The sequence below is a fragment of the Paralichthys olivaceus genome, chromosome 10, assembly GCF_024713975.1.
Source record: "Paralichthys olivaceus isolate ysfri-2021 chromosome 10, ASM2471397v2, whole genome shotgun sequence".
Classification (NCBI taxonomy): domain Eukaryota; kingdom Metazoa; phylum Chordata; class Actinopteri; order Pleuronectiformes; family Paralichthyidae; genus Paralichthys; species Paralichthys olivaceus.
This window is the reverse complement of record NC_091102.1, coordinates 13,756,468-13,779,737: the sequence shown is the minus strand read 5'-3', so window position 1 is coordinate 13,779,737 and position 23,270 is coordinate 13,756,468. Positions and strand designations below refer to the sequence as shown.

Here is a 23,270-nt window from a genome sequence, read left to right as displayed (position 1 = left end):
AAGCCTTCCATTCCAATTTCAACACGTGGAACCTCAAACAAGTTCTAAATGTCTCTTAATAACTTCTTTACTATCTGATCATTGTGGATTTTTACTTCATTGTGCAAAACCAATTTGTTAATATGGTCTAAGTCACAAAATCAAATAAAGAGAGTGGCAGAGAAGTGAGTTAGTGTTCAAGTCACGTCTGAAGACATATTTTCCCTTTTTTATTCCTTTTTCCTGATTTGCTCTCACACGATTTAAGCACTGCAGTTTTTTTCACAATAAAATATTTTAATTGCAAGTCAGATACAGTTTGCATGTTTTGAAGAAAACTATACAACAATATGTCTCACTTCCTGTTTCAAAATTCACAAAACAGGAAAAGAAGTAAAATCATGTCAATAGAGAGAAACCCATGCCTCCTAATATACATAGTATTCTTCACTGCAGTGTGTCTTCATGTATTGTTACTGATGATGATGAAAAAAATAAAACGGGCTGAACAATCCTCCAATGTCCTTCACCACATTCAGTACTGGACTGATTTAAGTCAAGAGAAATGATCAAAGAATTTTAATTCATGTGCATCTTTTTTTGATAAATAAATCACATATTGTAGGACATGAAAATACACAACCTATGCAAATACCTGAGAGCCCTCGCATCAAAAATTGTCGTCAACATCCGAGATGATCAATCGGCACACATTGATAAAGTCGAAATTCAGTGCCAAAATATACACCGGTCATATATTATTTCTTAAAAAATACAATATACCTGAACCCTGCCATGTACATTTTTGTAAACATTTTTCAACTTAAAAAAACACACAAAGTTCACAAAACTATTTGTATGAACATTTCAGCAGAAAAATAGACATTTAGCACATTCACTTTCAAAATGTACAAAAGAAAACATCCCCCGCAGTGTGAAACAAAACCAACGATTTACATCTTCAAGTAAACTCCTCACTGACAAGGAGAGCTGACAGAGACCTTTTTCTAAAACTCGTTTTTGTTCATATGGCTGCAAAGGATGTGTAATGACATATGGGAGCAAAACATTTGAACATTTATATGTACAAATTAAATGACAAATTAGGGTGACAACGCCCACATTCATAGGACATGAGGGCTCACTGAGTAAATAATAATTATAAATACAATTTTTAATCTCTTTGTTTTACCTTGGGATAATTCAAAAGATATGTTCTTTTAGGAGGTCACCTGTCTAAATGGCTAAGGCTTTCACATGATTATATATATATATTTATATATTTTCATTATTGTTCGATTGATTTATACATGAGTAATATAGTAGACGAATGTATAGAGTCAATATTACAGCTGCGAGTTGTAAACAATTTCCAGTGCCGATACAGGCAGCACGTATTTTATGCCAGCTGGGCATCATTTGCGCAAAAGAGAAGCAATATGTAAACAGAGAAAAAGCTGCCTTTTGATCAAAAGTACATATTGAACATGGACAAGTAGAACACTGAGCTCCAAAGACAACATGTCCAGCAGACAGCAAAGCAAAGCCTCTGTGGAGTCTTATTTCCTTATTTCTCTCGATATTGTTCATTTATAACAAAGGAGCTTTATTCTGTCAGGGAGGGTTTTCCACTCAACCTACACTTTAATGTAACAACTTACAGACAATGCTGCCTCAAAGCAGTGTACAGACTTAAAGTGCATAGTCTACTGTACAAAGCACAGCCACGTCCGAGTCCTTTCACAAGCAGAGCCGGTAACTATGGAGGAGCTGCAACTCACCCTGTGATCAAAATCTGAATACTTCAACATACAGCAGCCGATTGACAATAGATTTGGTGATTAAAATCCCCCACTCACCATTAATATGTTACATGCACAAGCTTTTAATGCTGAAGCAGGGTCACAGAGGTGACTAGGAATGCTACCAGTTTTTGGAAGTGCCTTTAGAATAGAACTATGTGGTAACTCACATTAACTCTCTATCATGGTGCCTGTTAAAGTTCGAACAGTAATATGGCAGCATTACGTCAGAGCAAAGAGCAAGATTCAGAGTGAGGAAAAGTTAAAGGCATTAGCGTGTGTGACAAGCAGTGAATGAGCAGCCAAACAAGATCATGTTGATATTAAAACCAGCGTCAGGCAAATTCACATGAAGAATTCCCTCACTTCCGACTACATTATAAGCGTTAAGCTTCATTTTAAGCTGTTCAAGGCAGAATCTTAAGGTGCCTAGGACAAAGTATTTCAGTGATGTTTTGCTGTATTTGTCATGAGGTACAAATAGGATGACAGATGGCATTGAAACCACAGATATAAGCAGATATTTCGATACCCAATACCCTGCAAAAAGAGCCACAACACTTATACACACACAAACCAGTTCAACTTAAAACAAAGTGGACAACATTAAAGAGACAGACTTATGGCATAAAGTGAGGTAAACCATCTTAAAGTTATTAAAGTAAAACTGTTACTTTACCACCCCGGCTGACAATGTGGAAGTCTGCCACTATCAAACAAACTGTGATACTCAAAGTTAAACGATTAAGCTGTATCCTAACGCTGCAAGCAACACAGCCCACAAGTTATCACGATTCAAGGTCAAGAACCATGAGGCTACACTTTGTGTTCTATCCTTTCAATGGGATTTTGCTTCTTCATCAACAATTCAAACTTTTAAGTGCAAACCGAATACATTGGAGAGAAATAAGTCATAATACAACAACATTTTGTCTAATTAAAAAAAAAAAAAAAAGATTTACAAATATAAGAATTTACATTCTGTAACTTTGTCAGATTATATAATGTTAAGTTCATTATACTTGTAACGGTTAGCAAGTTAGCCTTACTAACTGAAAGTAAGTTTATCCAACCTAAAATGTCTGCATTTGAAATGCTTGTTATGCAGAAGCTTGTCAAAATATTTAAATTAATTTACATAATTTTTTTAAATCTTGGATTATATTTAGAAAATTGTATATTGTATTTGAGTACATTCAACTCAACACACAAAATCTAAATCATTTCCATGAGATAAAGCCTTTTTTCTAAAGTCGAGGTTGATATTAGTGGCACAAAAAGGTTTTGTACCAGCCGGTGAAAGTCAAAAATTAATTGGTTGACTAAAAAACTTGCTTGAATTGTGATTGAAAAAAACCCTAATGTACAAAAAAGTCAATATGTAAAATATGATCAATGCAGGCTCTCACGTCATCTGCAAATCTCAAAGTGGTTGCTGAGAGGTAGTTGTGGCTTTCCTAACTTCAGCTTAAAAATTAAAATCAAATATGCATGTTGCAATGGGAAACTGCATGTATGATTACCATATACTGTTAACAAATTAGTATGTTAAACTAGTTTTTGTTTGTGTTATTCATTTGCTACTTGTACCAACACTTTTCATAGATTTCACTTAATGCCTCAGATTTCTCTGAACTATTCGTGTCCATTGGTCACCAAACTGCTTGCAGTTCAGAAACACAGCACCAGATATCCATACCATTACATCATTGTTTAAAGAGAAAACATTACCATGATGGCCAAAGTGATGTCATGGACAAAAAAGGAAACTACACAAAGGCTGTAAAATATGCCACAATAAGTATTCAACATAATAATAACAATAATAATAATAATAATAATAACTTCCATCATTATTATTATTATTTATTGTATTTGTTTTTTTTGTTTTTTTCAGAATTAAGACTAGAAGTCTTGTTATACTTAACTCACGTCACTGGTGCTGAACTAAAACTTTAATCTCATACACCACATGAAGCCCACAAGGTGTTGAAGGAACAAGGAGAAAAGGAGACATTTCCAAATAAGACGAATTAGACAAAGAAGAAGAAAAAAAATAGTCATCTGACAGCTGCTTTATACAAAATACATGAACTTACCTTCCTTCTTCTATATTTAATTATTAATTAAATATGTAGAAAATGTGTCTTTGGCCCATACCTTCATATGATTGTTGTAAAATGTTCTGATTCACAATAAGTAGCTTAAAAAGAAGTCTTTGATTGTGCTACACTTGAATACAGTGCTCTTCAGCTGTTCAGTCTCAGAGGTCTGGGGATAAGAATGGATATCAGGCTATTGCTCCATTCCCTTCTTTGTCTTCCTCTTAATCCCCACGCATGCTTTCACTGGAAGGTGTGTTCACCACGGACGATGTGAGAGGAGAACTCGTAGCGATCTTTGCTGCGGTGCCCACAGATGTTGCACTCCAGTGGATCTCTGTAACCGTGGCAACCCATGTGGATGGTGTACATAACATGGTCCAGGAACAGCACCTGGCAGTGCCTGCACTGGAAGGCCCGCAGCTCCTGCCCCTCTCGTGCAAACACCCTCACCCCTCTCTGGCTCATGGGCCTCTCTGCGGCCACTCGCATCAGCCCAGTCCCCATCCCTGCTCTCAGTGATGGTTCCGTCACCCGCTCACTTGAGCATATCACCGCTGGACTCACTCGAGACCTGAGGCCAGGAGGGGGATGGACCCCATGGTGGCCCTGTCTCTCCTGAGGGCTGCTCCGAGCCGAGTCTGCAGAGTCGACTCCGCTGTTGCTGGGTGATTCCTCGTGCCCTGACTGGGGTGGCTTGTCCTGCCTGGTTAGAGCAGTGGGGCCATTTGAGGTGGGGTGGCTGGGGAAGTTATTGGACTGAGGCGGATGTGGTGGCAGCGAATCACAGTTTCCTGGATGCTCTGTACGGTGGCCCAATGGCAGGACATGGTGGTAGAGGGGGTTGACCATGGGCACCACTTCAGCCATAGAGAGAGGGGGCCCTGTATGGTGGAGCATGGGCCGAAGGCTGTCCGATCCTAGGTACGTGATAGCATTGCTGATGGCCTGGTCCATCATATGGGCTGGTATCAGCTCAGCCTGCTTTTCATACTTAATGCCCATCTCATAGCCTATATCAGGGTAGCTGTAGCGAACCATCTTTTCACCTGGATGAAAGAGTGTGTGGAATTAAAATGATGATGCCAATTTCAAGTTTTAAGACAAAAACTAAAACATGAAAATTTATGCTGTAAAAGATTTAAAGAAAGAAAACAAGAGCAATAGATGATGTTCTAGCCTTTAAAATGACATCTTTCTGATATTTCAGTGCTTGTTTTTCACACTTTTGTGCGTGATGTTCTGTATGTACAAGTCACATGAGGTGGAAAGCCCCATCCATCTACCACTGCACTGTTTAACCCCTCCAGAACAGGGATGCGGTGAACTGTTTTCTCTCAATAACAGCAATGGCAAAGCCACAGGTGTGCCTAACCACAGTGAAAAAAAACATTTCCTTGCCTCTCAGTCATCTGTTTGCTCTAGTTTGCTGTTTCTCTAATAGTGTGGCAAATAAAACCAAACACAGAAAAAAATAATCTGTGTTCATAAGTAGGGCAGGGCCACCGCGTTTTATTATGTGTTTTGCATTACATAAAACTTGGAAAGAAAAAAAAAAAAAAGAACGAAACTATGTAAACACATGAACCAAGAATATGTCAACTTAGTATTTCAGACAACTAGCAAAAAGTAAAATCAGCAGTAGGGGGTATTGCTGTGTGAGAATTAAACTAAAACATACAAGAGTCCTGCAAGCCCACATTACTCAGTCAGTTAAGTTCAGTTGAAATATAAAAACAATTCATCATAATGTGACATGACCTGACAACATAATTATGATTTGCATGGAAATCCATCAGTGCAGGACTCCCCACTATTTTTTTTCAACTGACTTAATACTCATTCATCTGCTTCTCATGGAGTCCATCTCCACACTAAAGATAAAAGTTAAAAGTCTATCAGTCTATGTTCTAAATACCCACCCACAAACTTCTGGGGCGTGGTGCTCTTCCTCTTGCCCACATTGCTATGCAGCCTCTCAATAACTGGCGGCCTATCGAAGGTTGCCATGGCGTTTGCCTCTGCCATGGCCCTCGGCTCTTTAGGAACCTCACCTTGACAGATTGAGAGGGGAAGGGTATTAGAAAGAGAAAAGGAAATTTTAATGGGCTTTTTCATAATTTCTTAAAATCATGGCCAACAATTCACCCATGAATTTACCTCGACCTCATATGTGTGCCACACATATTCCTTGAGCAATTTGGTAATTAAAGTTAAATTATTAAAGTTGTACAGCAATAATTTGAGAACTCTTGAAAAACAAAAAAGTGGTAAATAAGAAAAAAAACATGTATTAAAGTAGCAATGTATTTAGGTGTCTCTGATCTGAATCTGTTTTCATTCGTTTATTCATCCCGCCTCCATTAAATCATACAACTGTATTAATTACAATATACTGATAATAATTAATGATAGATGCTAATACCATACACTATTTTCTCCTCTGAGATGCAGCTCTGATGATGCAATCCATCGCACTGCATTACTGTTTCCATTACACATTCAAACCACCGTAATTTCCTCCATGGTTTCAGATTTAGTCGAATGATTTACCTGTGTAAGGGCTGGTGTGGGCAGTTGGATCCAGACCAATACCTTGCAGGTAACTGTGGCATCGCTCTTTATGCTCCTCCAAAGACGTGCGCTGCTTGTAACTCCGCCCACAGTAGTTACACTTGTGCGGTTTGCCAACTAAAAGACATTCAAGGGAGGGCACATTAATCTCATTGACTGCGTGTGCAGTGCCTAGTAGTGAACAGTCAGTATAGTACAAACAAACCAGAAGCGAAGCCTCTGAGATCATGGGTGTTCCACTACTACAGTGTGAGGATTCCACTCAACTGTTGCCAGACAGAGTTGTGGGCGACCGGTGCACAAAGAAGTCAGCAGACACTTAGCTCTCTCTGAAGCATAAGGCTGACTCCCACCGCTGGGGCAAAGCGACATGAGTGAACAGCAGAGTTGATCATCCCATGGTGGTGGTAGGAAACCCAACTCCAGTGTATAAGTTTTATGGAGGTGGGGTGTGATTCATTGTGCCATTTCTGTTCTATTCAATTCCTTCCTACCGACACAAGTGGAAATATATATAACACGACATATCCTTTACATCTACCTCAGCCCATCCATTCTTCCATCTAGTTCATCGCCTTATCAAAACGATCGCTGTGGGAGTGGATTGAGTGAAAACAAAAATTATTAAAAGATGAAAAAAGAAGCGGAGAGGTGGTTATTTAAAGTCATATACCCACAGAGATTGTCAAGTGACTGATCTCAACAATATGATACTATGTAAAGTATCTTTGAGTTCTTTGAAAAGCAATACATAAATAAAATGTATCATCATCATTATTATTTGTAGAAGCATTATCATTATTGTAACAGATACAGGAAAATAATTGTCAAATGAAGGTCAAAGATATCACCAATCTATTGCACATAATGAATTTAAGTTGATCTTACCCAGACAGACAGTGCTGACACTGTGTCCTGTGGTAGAATACAAGCTACTACTCAAAACCAATGGAATGACTCAGAAAGGGACTGCAGTGAGTGAACTGGTTGAACCTACTAATGATGAGCATAGTGCAGCAGTGAGATATTTGTGACAGTTATTACTAGAAGAAGATGAGCTGACGAGCTGTTGACACTGTGAGAACAGAGAAAACCAAAACTTGTCATTTCGGTCTGAGGCAAGAAGATGGTGACACACATAACAGCACAGGCGCACACACAATACGAGGTAGAGGTGGTAGTTTACATGTGCATGTGAGTTTCTCACACAAGAGGATGTTGCATTTCTTAAAGATAATAATAAGAAAAAAACCACTCAGGAAGTCAAGAATATTCCAGCTGTAAATATCTGATTGTCTTTCCAGGACTGTGTTTTAATTAACCCACTTGTTACCAAATGACACCATCAGTCATTTTTGTCTGTGAAAACGTGTCATTCCATTCTCGTGTGGTCTATGAATCACACTTGTGTCTTCTGACAGATTAAAACAAAAGTTGCGGCTTATGATAAAGGGTTTCAATATTATTTAAGTTAGAGCTGACATGTACCTGTGATGTCATCATTAAATCAAGTCTTGCTTTCTTGTTCTCACACACACACACACACACACACACACACACACACACACACACACACACACGCACACACATTCACGGCCATGTGCAGATGTTAGATAGGCCTGAAGACTCCTCCTCTCCTCTGCTATTCTTATTCATGCAAACGTCCACACCGCACACTCACACTCACTTGACTGATCGTATTTGGCTAATATACGGGAACTGGCTTGAATTTTTTACTTCTGTCTTACAAAATGCAAAATCATTTGCCTGTGATGCTGCGATTTTTCCTGCATTGTCATTCCACCAAAGTGCCATGTGTGTCATGCAGCAACGTTTAACCAGGCTTGTGGCACAACACTCGCTCTGCTGTTCCTTTCTTCACATAGCTCCCACTCTTGTCATGCATATTTCTTTTCCTCGCCTGACCTCACTTTTTATGTTTTATTTCCCTCTTTCTGCAACACCTGCTCTTTCTGGCGGGGCACCAAGCCAAAGCTGCCAGGTTTGCATCACCCAGAGACCAGGCAGTACTCAGGACAGCAGTACTTAGCATTAGTCAGATTCCTCACTGTCCTCAATTACCAGAGAATGACAGGAGTAACTAATACAAATGATTTAACAGTAGGAAAAAAAAGTTCATCTGTACAATGAAGGAAGTGAGAATGGGAAAATAGTCGTGGTTGATGGTGACAGGCGGCTGTGAAAAAAATGTATGCTAAGCAAAGTGTGAAAACAATTTTTGAGATTACAGACATGCAAGAGGCCAAACAAACAAATCCAACGCACCCTGACACATGGGGAGAACTAATATGAATGAGTAAACTAAACCCCATGGGGGCATCGCAAGTAGAAATTACTTTATGGCCTGACCTTCATTTCAGTGATGCCACAGAGGGGAGAGCACATCCTCTGTGATATTTAGAAAAGTGGGTTACAGTTAAGACAGACAGGCAACACTCCCCTCATGTTTCTCAACTGATAGTTTCCTCCTAAGCAACTCAAGCAACTAAGCAACAGCATGTCCTTGGTACCTAACCACAAAACACTCACAGCACCGTCTATAACACACACCACTGCATCGATCTAACAATAAACAGAGAGTCGCCAACCAGAATGTATGGTTGTAGCTCATACACGAGCCCACTCAGCTTTAGAAGGATATATCTGAAACAAGCCTGTAGTGTTTGCTTTTTATAAAAAATAGAAAAATTACTTCTAACACAAGGACTGTTATAACATTGGGGCCTACATTCTTCCTGGTGCAACATGGTTTGGCTCTCTGTAGGTATATTTTAGAGATCTTTGATTTCCAAAGGACACAGACAGACTGGTGATACAAAGGAATTGAAGAGTGTGGGCATAATTATTTGCAAAAAAAAAAAATTGGCAAGGGTCCGTCTCAAATATCTCTAAAAATAAATATCCAGGCATTAAAAGCATCATGGGTTGATCTCTAAAGCTTGTCTGATCAATGAAGCCTCCTCTGGGGAACAGAAGTGGGTGATAAAAAAAAAGAGAGGATAAGCGGGCATAGAGGAGTCTTACCAGCATGAGTGCGCAAATGACCAGTGAGGGCATCGCGCCGCCGGCAGGCGTAGCTGCAGAAGGGGCATTTGAATGGTTTTTCGCCCGTGTGCAGCTTGATGTGTCGCAGCAGGTTTCCCTTCTGGGTGAACGAGACACCACATTGTTTGCACTGGAATGGCCTCTCACCTAATGGAGACAGGCACAGGAAGTCAATACTGCACGTCGTGGAAGATGATTTTCAGAAAGTATCAACAGCCGAGCAAAGAGTTTTTTTTACTTGTAGATTAAACTTCTTTTTTCCGTTCTTGTTGCTGCGGCAACGATAAATGAAAAATCCAGTCTATCAGATTGTCCTCATGTGACTCCTTCAGCAACTTCCTGTAGATGAATACTGATGAAAATCATGAAAAACTAAGACTAAAATGTTTGATTCTTCTAAACTTGCATCCTCTCCACTTGTGAATTCATTCTGGAGATATGCACATCAAATTAAATGGGTTTACTGCAGATACAGTATATGAAGCACTAGTGACACATTTCCTCTCACTGCTCACTGAAAAAAGTGACTACACATTTCCCTGATAATGAATGGAGATGGCCAGTTGTTTATCTCTCTTGCAGAGCACGTATAGGTGGATTTCCTTTTTAGGAATGATGTACTTCAGTGCACGCAATAAACGTCTTCTGATGTAAGAGCAAATCTTCCGATCTTCAGACGGATGGAAAAGAGAAATGTGATCCTAATGCTGTGACAACCAGAGCAGTGGCGTCTGCTGGAACAGGTTGCGGGGGATTCCAAGGATTTCTTTTTCCTGATAACAATTCCATGTCTAAACCATTGTCTTTCAACAAAAAAAACCCAAACAAAACAAAAAAGAACACGCCCATGGTGATTTGTGACTCACTCAATGGGGAAATTACACACACACACCGCCCTGATTTTAATGGTTAGAAAGAGAATAATTGTGTGGCATGTTAATTGCGCCTATTATACCAAACAGCTTCTATAAAGCATAATAAGCTTTTAATGGCATTTACAAATATACAGATATGTACCATTTGGTTGCCGACTTCCTGAATCAGCCGTTGTATTGGGTCCAGACAATCCATCCTGGGCGTTGCTCGGACTGCCAGTCATGGAATCCTCCAATACGACCAATTCCTCCCCTGTTTGGCCTATTTCTTCAAGTGCTGGGCTTCTGTTGTCAGTTTCCTCCACCGTGTCTTCCTCTTGCTTAATTGTCAGTTCTGTAAAAACAAAAATAATTGTAATCCTGAGAGGCAAGATATTGGGAGAGCCACAGTCATGCTTCTATGTTCAACCTGCCTAGGTTGGGCCTGGGTTGCATGATGGAGTTGAACTGGTTTAGGGTTGGAGCATGAGTAGCCTCAGCGAAACTCAGCTGGACTGTAAAGGCTGTGCTGTAGTTTCAGGAGGTACTGGACTGACCGGAGGTAGGAGGGATTGATCTGCACTGGACATGTGTTGACTTAAGAGGGTTAGCTGTGCGAGAGATAACACTAATGGACGTGTGGAAGGGCGCCATCCTTGTAACTTAGCAACTCAACTCCTAGAGAGATGGATGTATGGATGGACGGAAACAAGAGAGAGAAAAAGAGAAAACAGGCTGGTCTGGTTCCTGGCTTTCCCCAGGTAGAAAGGGAGTGTCAGAGGCCCTGTAGCTTAGAACGCCTGACGAGCAATGGGAGACCGGCTGGATGACAAGGGCAAAGGATTGTGTGTATGTGCGTGTGTGTGTGCGTTTTTGTGCGTGTGTGTGCGTGTGTGTGCGTGTGTGTGTGTGTGTGAGTGGGAGGGTGTGGGTGTGGGTGGTTGTGGCGGGAAGCTATTTAGCACCTGGAGTTTCCAGTTATCAGTCGCTAACACTAACAAAATAAACACAAAACACCCAAAAAATAACAGTACAGTAGGAAACAATGTGCGCAAACATCCACAGCTACACTTGGGTACATCCACCTCCAGTCTCATCCCAATAAAATTGTGGGATGTAAATATTGTACAAATGTTTCAACCATTTAAATGATATACATATCGCAGGGTGTGCTGATCAGCTTGTCATTTTTCTAATTCTGTAAACATTACATGAGATCAAAGTTTAGGATGGATGCTTTTTGTCCATCATCCGCAGGAGCATGACCACTATCACCTATATGTGGCTCTCTGAGATAAAGGAATTCCTTTGTCTTGGAATTTACAGCCATTTTCAAACACACGCTTGAAAAAACTAGAATTTTTACAAAATCAGGAACAATCTAGTACGTCATCTTTCTTTTTTTTCCCTCTTCGTGTTTGTAAATCTGTGGGGATCTTGTTGTTAACATGCACTTGGATGGGGATGGGTACTACCTGAGGAAAACCTACAGAACCTGATGATCTTGTTCTGGGATTTGCAGGGGAAATAATTACAGTGTGAGCATATGTGGTTGTTTTACTAAAGCAGACTTCATCCATCAACTGTCCCCTCAGGCTTTATAGGAGCTGCATTCATTTAACTCTGAGAGTCCAGCAAAAAGAAATAAAGGAATTCAGACAACATTTCCTTTTTTGCTGTACAGACTACAGAGAGAAACCTCCACAAAGACACTGCATTCTTTTAACTTATGCTGTGTGTTTCCAATGCCACAGTGTGTGCACAACACTTACACCAGTACCCATGTCTTCAACAGCTGTATCCTGGCAACGCAGAGCAGACCTGAACGTCCTTGCTATTCAGCTCTTTGCATCTCTACATCTGTCTCTCCAGTGTGGCATCGTCAGAAGCACAGAATGGTCATATGAGGATTCACTTGAAAGGCTTTTACGACAAAAGCAGTAATTTCATTTATTTAGGCCGCTCTTTGGAATGCGGTGCAGCGGAGTCTGCGATTTATCTGAGTTTCCACATAATCCAAAGAGAATCTGAGGAAAGGCTGACAATTGATTTGAAGGTTGAATGATAAACACAATTTTATGACAAAGACATTCAGGCATTATCTCACCACCCACAGTGTCACATGGTCTAAACGGTGCAAGTGTACTCCTTTATCTTCTATGACCAGACAGAATTCACAACACCAGTTCACCTGCTGCACAGTTTATGTTGCAGCTTGTGGGTTTTGGAGTTTGACAACGCTTCATGCTCTTTTTCAACAGAAGATGTGACGCAGCCCTTCTTTTGTAAGAAAACCTCAAATGTTTAAGCAACATCCATAATGAAAACAGATCTTATCAGCGGAGAGTATCTCCCTGTGAAAACTTCACCCTGTTCCTCTAAACTTGTGGGAAACAGTTTTCTCAGTTGTCACCCATTGTCTCACTCAGTTTCCCTTTTTCTTACTTTACGACGTCACAGTGACAAAGCTAAAGCAAATCTAAGGCATCAGATAATTGTGCGAAGGGGAACGAAGTATTACATTTATCTTATTTGAGACAACTTCATTCCTGGTTTCTTGAATTGGACTAATATTGTGCTTATACACAGAAATCTATTTGCATTGATCATTCAGTAAAGGCAAGCTACCATGCAACCCACTGACAGAACCATCAGGATCGGCTCACATTTCCCATGTAAAACCTCCTGATGCAACTAAAGCAAACGCATTTAACATAAATAAAATCTATTTCAAATTGCCAACCTTCATATTCAGGGGAAACAGTAATCTGATTCCTTCTCTGGTAGGCTTTATTGAGAAAGATTTGCACAAGGTGTAACTTGTATAAACTTGTGTAAAATAAGGAAGAGCCAAACACAATGATCATGTTTTTTGTTTTGTTGACTTTCATTTGCTCAATCCTGATGAATATTTAAGCACTCAAAATTGCTCATCCTGAGGAGGCGCAGAGACAGTCCCCCACTCTGCTGCAAACCAAAGAAACACAATCTAATTCTGTGGTAAACACAACAGAAGTTGTTCAAATGAGAAACTGTATGTGTGTGCAAACTGTTGCTGCACTACATAAACATGTTTCTATTGATTGAGCACTCACCGCGGGGGGAATTGGGACCCTGAGGAACTGTCTGTCCATTAGGTGTTGACATGTCTGGTAAAACTCTTGAGTTCTCCTTACCAGGAGAGCATTGGCCATTACCTGGGAGACATACAGAAAACAAGGTATTCTTCAATGTGTTGTACAATACTGTGGTTTGCAATACAACAAAATGCTGCTATATGTGGAAAAAAAACCTCAAGGACTCATGAATACCATGATATGGTTTCAGGAGTGAAGACACAGATGAAGAAAAATAATGATGAAAGTGACAAACATTGGTTTCTGAAAACTACAGATAAAGAAAGTGAAAAAGAACAAAAGTAAATTAAATTCCTAGCTACGCCAACAGTTTACACAATATACAGAAGCTTTGTTGTGTCACATTAGGAATGATTTCATCCCTCTCAGGTCTCCTTCTATACCTGAATGGTATTAATAGATGTCACACTAGGAATGCACAAGGCAACTAACTCAACTGTCTTCATTCACCTATGGGATCGTAATGTCCAGCAGATGTGGATCAGATTGCATCCTCTCATCAGGCTGTACAGAGCCCAGGCTATGGATAGCCTTGTGTCCACTCAGAGGGAGAGCAAATCAATCCCTTATCCCCTTACACCCTAGCCCAGTCAGGGTCAATGGAACAATACAGCAGCAACAGGCAAACACCCCTGCTGACCCAGGTGTCAGATCCCTTAGGAACCACAGCGAGCTTTCATTCACCACGAGCACAATTAAAAGGTTTTCCTCAAGAATATTGACAACTATGAAAATTGTTTCATGTCGTGCTTTTAAATTATGTGGCTATAGTTGTAGCTGAAGAAATTTCTATAAATTAAGTTTCTTTAAAATGTTAAAGTCTGTGCTACATGCTACATCTAAAACTGCTTCAAAAAGTGCCTCACTGCAATTTGTAGGTGCTGAATATGTCTGCAGTGATCCGTCATACATGATAAAGAAATCTGTGTCAGATCTCCTCTTGTTGTGACAGCTCTGCTGAAGTTGACAAGCTCCTGTGTGGTATTGTTCCATTGTGATGGCAGGCCCGCTGAGTGGGGCATACTGGGAGACGATGTCCATGACACAATCCCTCGGTCTGGGCTCAGGTTGCACAGGTTGGGGTTGGAGGAAATCTCAGGTGACCGACACTGGCTATCCCTTGGCAATGCTGTCTTGGAGACAGGAGTGGCCCAGATTTGTCATGAAGGATTTTCCATTACTGTAACAGGCGCAGACAGCTGCCTAGCAGCACCACAGCTAAACTGTCTCAGGCAACTAATATTTTTGTTGTGCTTTCTGGGTTCAAATTGCTCAAATAACAACCAAATATGAAGCATTTTAACACTACTATTAAAAAAAAGAAAAGAAAGAGTCATGGTAAATTCCTTCATACATCAGATATTAGTTAAATATTGACATATGTTCCTCTTCTTCTTTTTCTTCATTTGGTTTATTGGCAGATGGCAACCAACATCAAGGTGCACTACCGCCATATAATATAAAAAAAAAATCTTCCAAAGCAGTTCTTATTTGTCATTAAAATGGCATCAATGGAGGACATCAAAGGACATCTGTCTTAGTCTTTAGAGAATCATTAGCAAACAGAAGAAGACACATTTAAATGATGTTCATCTATTGCTTATACTGGTCAAATGCAACCACACAGATAGTAAAGTACGAGCATTTTTACCGACAAAAGAACTGACAGACGTGCTTGAATTGACTGGATTGAAGTTTTGCATTGGTGCCCTGCACATGCTGAGTCAATCTTGTCTGAACACTAAGATCAGGATATGAACAGTTGAGACATACCGGGGGAAGCGTACATTGAACAACACATCAAATTGAGATTATTCACTGCTCCAACGAATGGAAAGGAACAAATGTTGTATGTGTAATAAATGCTGACTTCATCACTAATGCCAAATGAATGAATACCTTTGAAGGTACAGTCATTTTCTCAGGAATCTATAAAAGAGTTCATTCAATTTCTGGTCCGACAACTTATTAAAAAAAGAGCACTTGCAATTATAAATGATATCTAGGTTCCAGAAAAAATAATATGCTCTGACAAGGCTCTGAAAGTAACCAAAATAAATCAAGGTCAAGCTCCATTTGCCTGATTGTGGATGCGGTGAACATGAATAAGATGCCAAAAAATGTCTGAACAGTGCCCAAGTCAAGGTGTGAGCGGAACTGGATTTTTTTTTTTTCCGCAGTGACAAGGTCCTCCTTTCTGGCTTGTTGGATACACACTGTATGGGAGCTGGTTTTTCCTGTCAAACCCTGAACCTTCCTCAAAACATAGTTTCAGAACACACTGACCCAGCAAATAAAAACTACACAGAGTTAAGCAAATAAGAGCGTTTGTTCACCTACTTACAGTAACATTAGAAACAGTTTTACATATACAACTTATTTAAGGAGAACCACAGAAGCACCTGCTGATAAGCCAGAGAGCGTGGTGTGTTCCATTTGTGGTAGTCTTTACGTGTGTGTGTGTGTGTGTGTGTGTGTGTGTAGTGTGTGTGTGTGTGTGTGTGTGTGTGTGTGTGTGTAGTGTGTGTGTGTGTGTGTGTGTGTGTGTGTGTGTGTGTGTGTGTGTGTGTGTGTGTGTCCTATATTATGCTTGGAATGGTAATAATCTGATCTGTACAATTCCACACCTGCTGATGTTCACAGTCCTATTCTCTCACTTACATGACATTTAACCATGACACACGTCATACTTACATTATTTATGATGTTATCTTCATATACTGTATGTAACTGTTGACACTCTCTTTACTTTTTGTCTATGGGTGCACTATTCATGTTTGGTTGAACAAGCCTTTGAAGGAAACTATCCTCTAGTAATGGAGTTTGTGAATTGAGGCAATTTATGGTAGTGTACTGTATAAGGGGATTTGAACATAGCGAAGATTTCTTTCAAAGGTGATATTGTTTCCCTTCAGATTATTGAGAAAGAGCTCTGGAAACGTGATTATTTTTGTCCCCAGGCCGATGGATTTCATTGATGAGCTGAGGCTGAACTCAACAGACATTATGCCAGGGTTAAAATGTCAGAAGGTTTTCAGTAGTTTGCCAATTATGTGGAGGACTCATGCAGCTCATTATTTTTAATTCGCTTTATCCGTTCAGTCAGCTACCATTAGCTTTGATATGTTTGCACCTGTGTGTACTATAATGCCACCACCATCGAATAGAGCAATAAACAGGGCATCAAACCAGAACAGACTGCATTTTTTTTACTGTTTACAAGAAAATCTGAAGATGTCTCTGATTGTAAACAATCTTATCGCAATAGGTAAGTGTGGGACAATTATTTTGCTACTAGCAGCATAGCAGTCGAGGTGACTAATGACTAGATGATAGAACAGAAGGTCGTATCTCCCAATTAACCCTGCAAGCAATTCAAATATTTGAAAGGGCATCAGCTTCAAAACTCTGAATTGGCACTTTCAGGATTTGCGGGTGTGAGGTTTGTTGTTTCATCAGTTTGTAAAACTAGCATAAGCTCAAGTGACAAAGCTGTTAAGATGTCAGTATAATTAGGGATTGTAGTCAGAAATTCAACTAGCTTACTATTTCATACACCATTTACCAGCATTTTGTCAACATTAGCAATCACTATGTGGACAATTACATACAATCATTTACTTCAGAATGTCATGGCAGTGACTTTTGAGCATAATAGCATAATATTAAGTGTATTACTGATGCACTATTAGAGATTTTTCATGTTTAATGAATGGTTACTTTTATTTTAAATAAAGCATATTCTGTAATATAGTAATATAGTTTTATTGTGTAGGACAATAGTATTTGTATTCTGAACTTTTTACACTGTTAAACTTGTTTGGAAAAACTGTACTTAATTATGTTCATACCACTGAGGCTTGAGACTTGAATTTAACATTTGAGTAACAAGGAAACAACAATGATCAAGTTATCAAATTCTTCTTGGGTAGTAATAAGATAAATTGAATCATCCTCAACATTGTTATTCACGCATTTAACACTTTGCTGACGGGGAATGGAATGAGTAACATTTGAATTATTTAAAATAGGGACGTGAGTGTGCTTATAATTAGATTGAACAGAGGTGATACATATAGAAAATGTGCCTGTTGATAAAATGTGAGAGAGTAGAATAATCTACATGAGAGAATAACTGCACGTGAGATACATCATCATGGTGCATGATGTGATGGAGAAGGGTGATGTGTTGTTATTGTTGGAAGAGAGAGCGAATGTCAAAGACAGCTCCTGCAGTTACTAATAATAGTGAGTGTTTATTTAATAAGAAAGGCAGATTTAAATTATTATATTATATTATAACATAGCTGGTACCTGCTTCAAAGCCAACCACAGTGCATTTATTGGCCTCAGATTATGTCAGTGCAATATCCAGGTTGTTGTGGTTCTACAATTTATGAAGATATATACAATGCTGTAAGCTAAATATATACAATGCTGTAAGCTAATCAGATATTCAAACTGCAAAAAATATCATCCAATATAATTTATACACACGTTATCCTATCATATAACATTGACCAATAATCGTTTTTATGCATGAGTGTGTGTGTATTTGTGTAACTAAAGGTAAATTAAGCTTTCACAGTTAATCCAAAAAATGTCTGCAAGTGTTGTTGACGGCTTACAAAGACAGTGTTGGAACAAACTACACCCTCTGAAGCATTAGTGGGACAATGCTGTACTGCAGGAAGTAGTAATGCACGTTGCTATTAGAATGGTGATAAAAAAGGCAAGCAACAAAGGAAGACAGACTGGTTGATCAGGCGTTCATCCTACAGCAACATTAAGACCCAAGAATTTAGAAGAAAACAACCAAACTTCACATGATGGAAGAGACTTGAGTCTAGTTTGGAAATAAAACTGAACAAATGTGTGAAAGCAAATCAAACTACAAGTGCAACAGATATGTGGGAACGTCTGCAGCAGTGAATGGACGAACCCTCAGTTCAGCTACTAAATGAAACAAGAATTGAGATAAAATTAAGTTGATGTAAGGATTCCTGGTTTTTAAATGGGAAAAAAACTGAGGTGTGATAAAACAGTTTGATCAATTTGAATATTTTATTACCAATTGTTGCCTTCCAGGAAGAATTACACTCCACTTACTCTTTGAGTTAGTTTTAAACAAACATGAGCCATAAAATGACCAGTTTCAACAAACGTTTTCCATTAAATGTATACGTCCTTTTTTAAAACACACCACTTATACTATCTCACTGTCTTATATATACTATCAAACATTAGTACAATTTATGTACAAGAGCTTAGTTGTGTTTAAAGAGACCCAAGGATTCTATTGCTATGCATATTCATGTGATCTATGATGCTGCGTAGAGGAACATGTTAGCATGTAAGAGGGTCAAGTAGATTATAGTAAAGTAGGGTCCAGTAGTGAGTGTGGAAGATGGTTCAAGAATATGACCTACAAAAAATGTTCTCAGTTATCAGTGCCTTGCAAATGTATTGAACATATCGTACTATACACATAGTAATACGTGAGACCAAATAGAATTCAAATGTCACTCAACAAAGATGTAAGATATGTTTTCCGCAGTTTCACACTGACTGAACCAACTCCTTGTTCCATCATTTCAGAACCTGCCCACAGATTGACAGGGAGAGGCAAAGCTTCCATTTCTTACTCCGCCAACACCCCTACCCCGCCTGCCAAGTGTTCCTTCAACAACAAACCCCCAATGGAGACCTAAAAGTCATGGTGTCATCAACAACCCGCTACCTGTTATAAAGATGAAGTAAAGTATGTATGGGGGGGCTGGTGCTATGTTTAAGAGAGCAGCCCAAAGGAAACCAGCAAAGGGCAATGGAGCACCACAAAGTGCATATCCAGTATATGCTGCATTCAACAGGAAGTGGCAAATGCATCTTTTAAGGGTTGAACAGGAAAAAGACTGCACCAGGGGAAAATCCCTCGATTTTGTTGTGATTGTATAAATGTTGTTTTTTGTATCATCCTAATGTCAAAAAGTTGAAAACAATGCCAAAGTCAAAGTGAGTTAGGAACACTAAAGCCAGAGTAATACAATTACACACAGACTCAGTCATTGTCATCACAATCATCATTATCATCAGAACAACAAAGCGCAGACACATTTGATAATAAACTCTGTCCTTGGTCATAAATTGTGGGTCAGTGAGTGTCAGCGTGAATTGATTGTAATCTGTGAGCAATACGAGGACTTACTCGCACAGTGGCCATCGGGAGTCTCCATCTCAAGTGCTTTGGGAGTCCTGCAGGGAACAAAAAGAATGTGACCTTTAAGTTTCTGTGACAAAAAGGCCTTTTTTGCACAGATGCATATATGTCATGCTTTTAATTTGAATTCTTCAACTGAATGTGTGCATTTGAAAAGCTATAGAGCCTGAGGTATGTGTAAACAACGGTGTTCAGATACAGGATTGACCTTCATTAAGTATTCAAATAAACACCATTAATCTGAAAAATATTAATAACTTTCAAATCACATGAATATTATAGCAGCTATGCAGCTGTAGATGCATGAATCTGAGGGTTCTACAAAAGAGGCACTGGTCTGTGCTGTCTCGTATATTTAGCATGCTACTCTCTAAGCTATTTTAAGTTTGTGATCAGCCACTTCATATTCTCTGTGGAAAGTACATTCTTGTCTGTGTAGAAGTTGTTATACAATTACTTTATGTTGCCGTTCCACAATTATTTAATTTTAAATGAGACAATTGCAAATTTCATTCATGCAGACAATATGTGAAAGATAATTTCAGCCAAAGTTTTCCCATTAAAAACAGACAAAATACATGAAATCTACACACACCCTATCATTACAGATCAATAGCTGTGCTGCCTCAGGGATACAATTATATCACTAAAGTTCTGACCAGTCCCTGCAGCAAATAACATTAACAAAAGGCATTCAGCTGTGTAGAGATGAACTTAAACACGCACCTCGATTTTAAACTTCATGTTTGTTTGAACATTTACTAGCATGTTGAAAAGATATGGTTACCACCGTCACCTTGTAGGTTGCTGATAACTTGTACATTACTTTTAAGCTGTAATTTAGGTATTTTTATGAGTTTGAATCCATCTTTATCATTCAAACCCTTTGTTATTGTTGAATAGAAAATCAGTTAAAGCCCAGACATAAAGACACTGTGTTACAATAAATGAATTTGGAAGAGCAAGACTTGTGTCAAAGTTATTTTTTAATATTATGTATATTCTGTTAAATAACATAGCTAATTCGTAATAAACCACAGAGCAAGTGCTGGCTTCCTTGAAGAACATGACACTTAACCCTTTCATCATTGGGAGGAAAATAACATATAAAGGCCAAATGTCCCACATCCTTATTTTGTTCAACTATGTTCTTATAGCAGTTTACTGAGTATTTAAGATTATAGTTATCTCAGACTATTTAAGAGTTCTTAAATGAGCCTCCCTCCTCCTCAGCAGCTACATGTAGACAACTTTGACCATGCAGAACTGTATCATAAATGAATTCAAACCAAACACAAAACTAAACAAGAAAGTAACATGTCATTTAATGCTGGATTGACATAATTACCTTCAAGTGTCTCCCCTGTGCAAAGACAGTCGGTGATTTCAGTCCAGGACGAAGGGAGGGGGTGGTTAAGTTGTCTCCACCTCCCTTAAAGAGACGAAAAAGTCAAAATGACTTATTCCGTCCAGTGATATCACACTATGGAATAAAAAAAAATGTCTAAAGTCAACAAGTTTCAACAACGGTCCACAGAAAAGATGTGGAAAGCAAGTTAAGAAAAGCAGAAGAAGGTTTCGGAGGAGCGCATCCACCGAGTCCTACAGGTGGCTGTCGCTGCGTAAAAGACGCGTCCCGTCGAGTTTCCACGTTCTAACCGATACTGTCCCACCGACCTGTGCATTCACTCTACACACACTGGTGCTATCTCACCAGGAGTCACGCAACCACCTCCTGAGCCTCTCACATTCAACTTTTCTGTCTTTCTTTTTGCAGTAGGAGCACTGAGGGGGGACGACTCAACAGGTTGGTAAGGCAAAGAAAGAAAGAGAGGGATGGATCAAACTGGATCCACCGGTTCCTAAGGAATTAGCCATAGCGGCAGGGAGCAGCCAAGCTTTACTCTCAACAGTCGAGGGACTGGAAATCCGTAGGCAGGCAGTTTGAAAAGCTTTTTTTTTTTTTAACATGGAGATGTGACTCAAGGTCCTGTACAAACTGAGCCTATTACGCGCTGCCACTGCTGCTTCTGCTGCGGGGATATTGGGGGACATGAATGTGTTGGAACGGCAAATTAAACCGTGCGTAAACTGCTGCATGGCCACCACCTTTAAAATGCATGTAGCTTTATACAACTAAATGTTAATTGTCAGATCAGACATTTTAAGACGAAACCCCCCCCCCACTGATAGGCCTGCCACCTTTGACACCACTTCGCTCTGTGTCCACCATGGCTTTAAGGTTAATATTAGTATCAGCGGCAGAAATAAGGTCCAATCGTGTACATGTAGAGACAGATGAAGCAGGGGGGACGTCAGGGAGCGCTAACCTGACAGACAACAGCAGCATATCTGCAAACAAATAACCACCAGCTGCAAAAAAAATGCGACTTTTTGCGAGGCTATTGTGCCAACGCGCTGCTCCTGGCATTAAGTGCAGTGTTTGTTGCGGTCTGTGTTGCTTGCATGGCTCGGTACTGACTGACAGCTGCAATTCAACAGGTTATCCGATCACTGCAGTCTACAGCAGAGCCCGTCTGGCTTTTCCATTCATCACACAGACGCTCCATCGTCTGCTGCTGCTGCTGCAGACATGCGCCCCCAGCAAAGTCTGAAGCGTCGGTGAAGCCTGTTCACAGCAGAGCGGTGCTGAACGGCCACATAAAGCAGAATGGCTCAGTTAATACAGGAAACGGATTCATGCACGTGTCTGTCTTTCGCTCCCACCCCTCTATTGTTATTATCATTTACCTTAAACACGCAGGAGTTTGAGTATTCCCTCCAACTTGCACATTGATCCAGACTGAATGTCTCGCCCTGGAATAGACTTCATTCCAGCCCGGCGTGCGCCACGCAGCGCCGGCTGAAAGGTAGTTTGGTTCCGCAGCAGCGACAAAAGCAACAGTTGTTAAATCCACCGCTGACTTCCTCCTCCATCTCCTCCAGAGCAGCGCAGCGCAGAAGACAAGCCCGCCCGCTCGAGTGGCTATTCTGGGAAGTTGGTGTGACACACAGAGAATCGTATCCAGACAGAGCGAGGACCCAGTCTGCCTCTGCTCGGCGATCGATTAGGTTACAAGGGGCCTCTTGTTTCTGAGGCTGCAGCCTGGTTATACGAGTGGCACACTGCTCAGGTATTTTACAGGGAAGGGATTACAGTGGACCCAAGAACATACCGTATTAAATGCATTCAAAAGTGGATATGTGAGTGTGTAGATACAATTTTTCCTTTTGTTACGCATGGGGAAGGGATCACAGTGCACCCAAGAACATACAGTATATAATGCAATTAGAATTATATATGTGCATGTACATATAACGTTTTGAATTTTTCAAGTATTTCTATGTGGAAGGGATCACAGTGTACCCAATAAAATACAGTATTAAATGCATTTTACTGTTTTGGTAACATATATATACAATAACAGTGATAGCAAGAGTATTTATATCATATTTTTGATTTAATATTTCTATGATGTTGATATTAAACCACATATTTATTATTACTATAGTGTAAACACCACATCTTTTGTCTCTCT

General features: G+C 39.7%; 1 protein-coding gene across 9 annotated transcripts; it reads right to left on the bottom strand.

Moving 5' to 3' along the window:
• Nucleotides 1–255: 255 nt before the first annotated feature.
• Nucleotides 256–22,856, bottom strand: ikzf2 (IKAROS family zinc finger 2). Of its 9 annotated transcripts, none has more exons than XM_069533023.1 (9): nucleotides 22,483–22,856; nucleotides 21,080–21,214; nucleotides 19,720–19,766; nucleotides 13,473–13,574; nucleotides 10,541–10,732; nucleotides 9,503–9,670; nucleotides 6,437–6,574; nucleotides 5,806–5,937; nucleotides 256–4,932 (listed from the first exon to the last, which is right to left on the bottom strand). In XM_069533023.1, the coding sequence occupies exons 3-9, from the start codon at nucleotides 19,745–19,747 to the stop codon at nucleotides 4,127–4,129; spliced, it is 1,566 nt and encodes a 521-aa protein (XP_069389124.1). In that variant the 5' UTR covers nucleotides 19,748–19,766; nucleotides 21,080–21,214; nucleotides 22,483–22,856; the 3' UTR covers nucleotides 256–4,126. The 9 variants fall into 9 exon arrangements, with proteins under 9 accessions (XP_069389124.1, XP_069389125.1, XP_069389123.1 ...); XM_069533024.1 differs by having other exon boundaries at nucleotides 21,080–21,163; nucleotides 22,483–22,730; XM_069533022.1 differs by having other exon boundaries at nucleotides 21,080–22,380; nucleotides 22,483–22,729.
• Between the last annotated feature and the right edge of the window lie 414 nt (nucleotides 22,857–23,270).

Excerpts from the sequence above, each read along its gene's own strand:
- ikzf2 (XM_069533016.1), bottom strand. The coding sequence starts at position 14,555 with ATGGACATCGTCTCCCAGTATGCCCCACTCAGCGGGCCTGCCATCACA. Across the intron at positions 13,575-14,380 it reads TTCAGCACCTACAAATTGCA|GTAATGGCCAATGCTCTCCT; the intron begins GTGAGGCACTTT and ends TATGTCTCCCAG. Across the intron at positions 6,575-9,502 it reads TCATTTGCGCACTCATGCTG|TTGGCAAACCGCACAAGTGT; the intron begins GTAAGACTCCTC and ends AATGTCTTTTAG.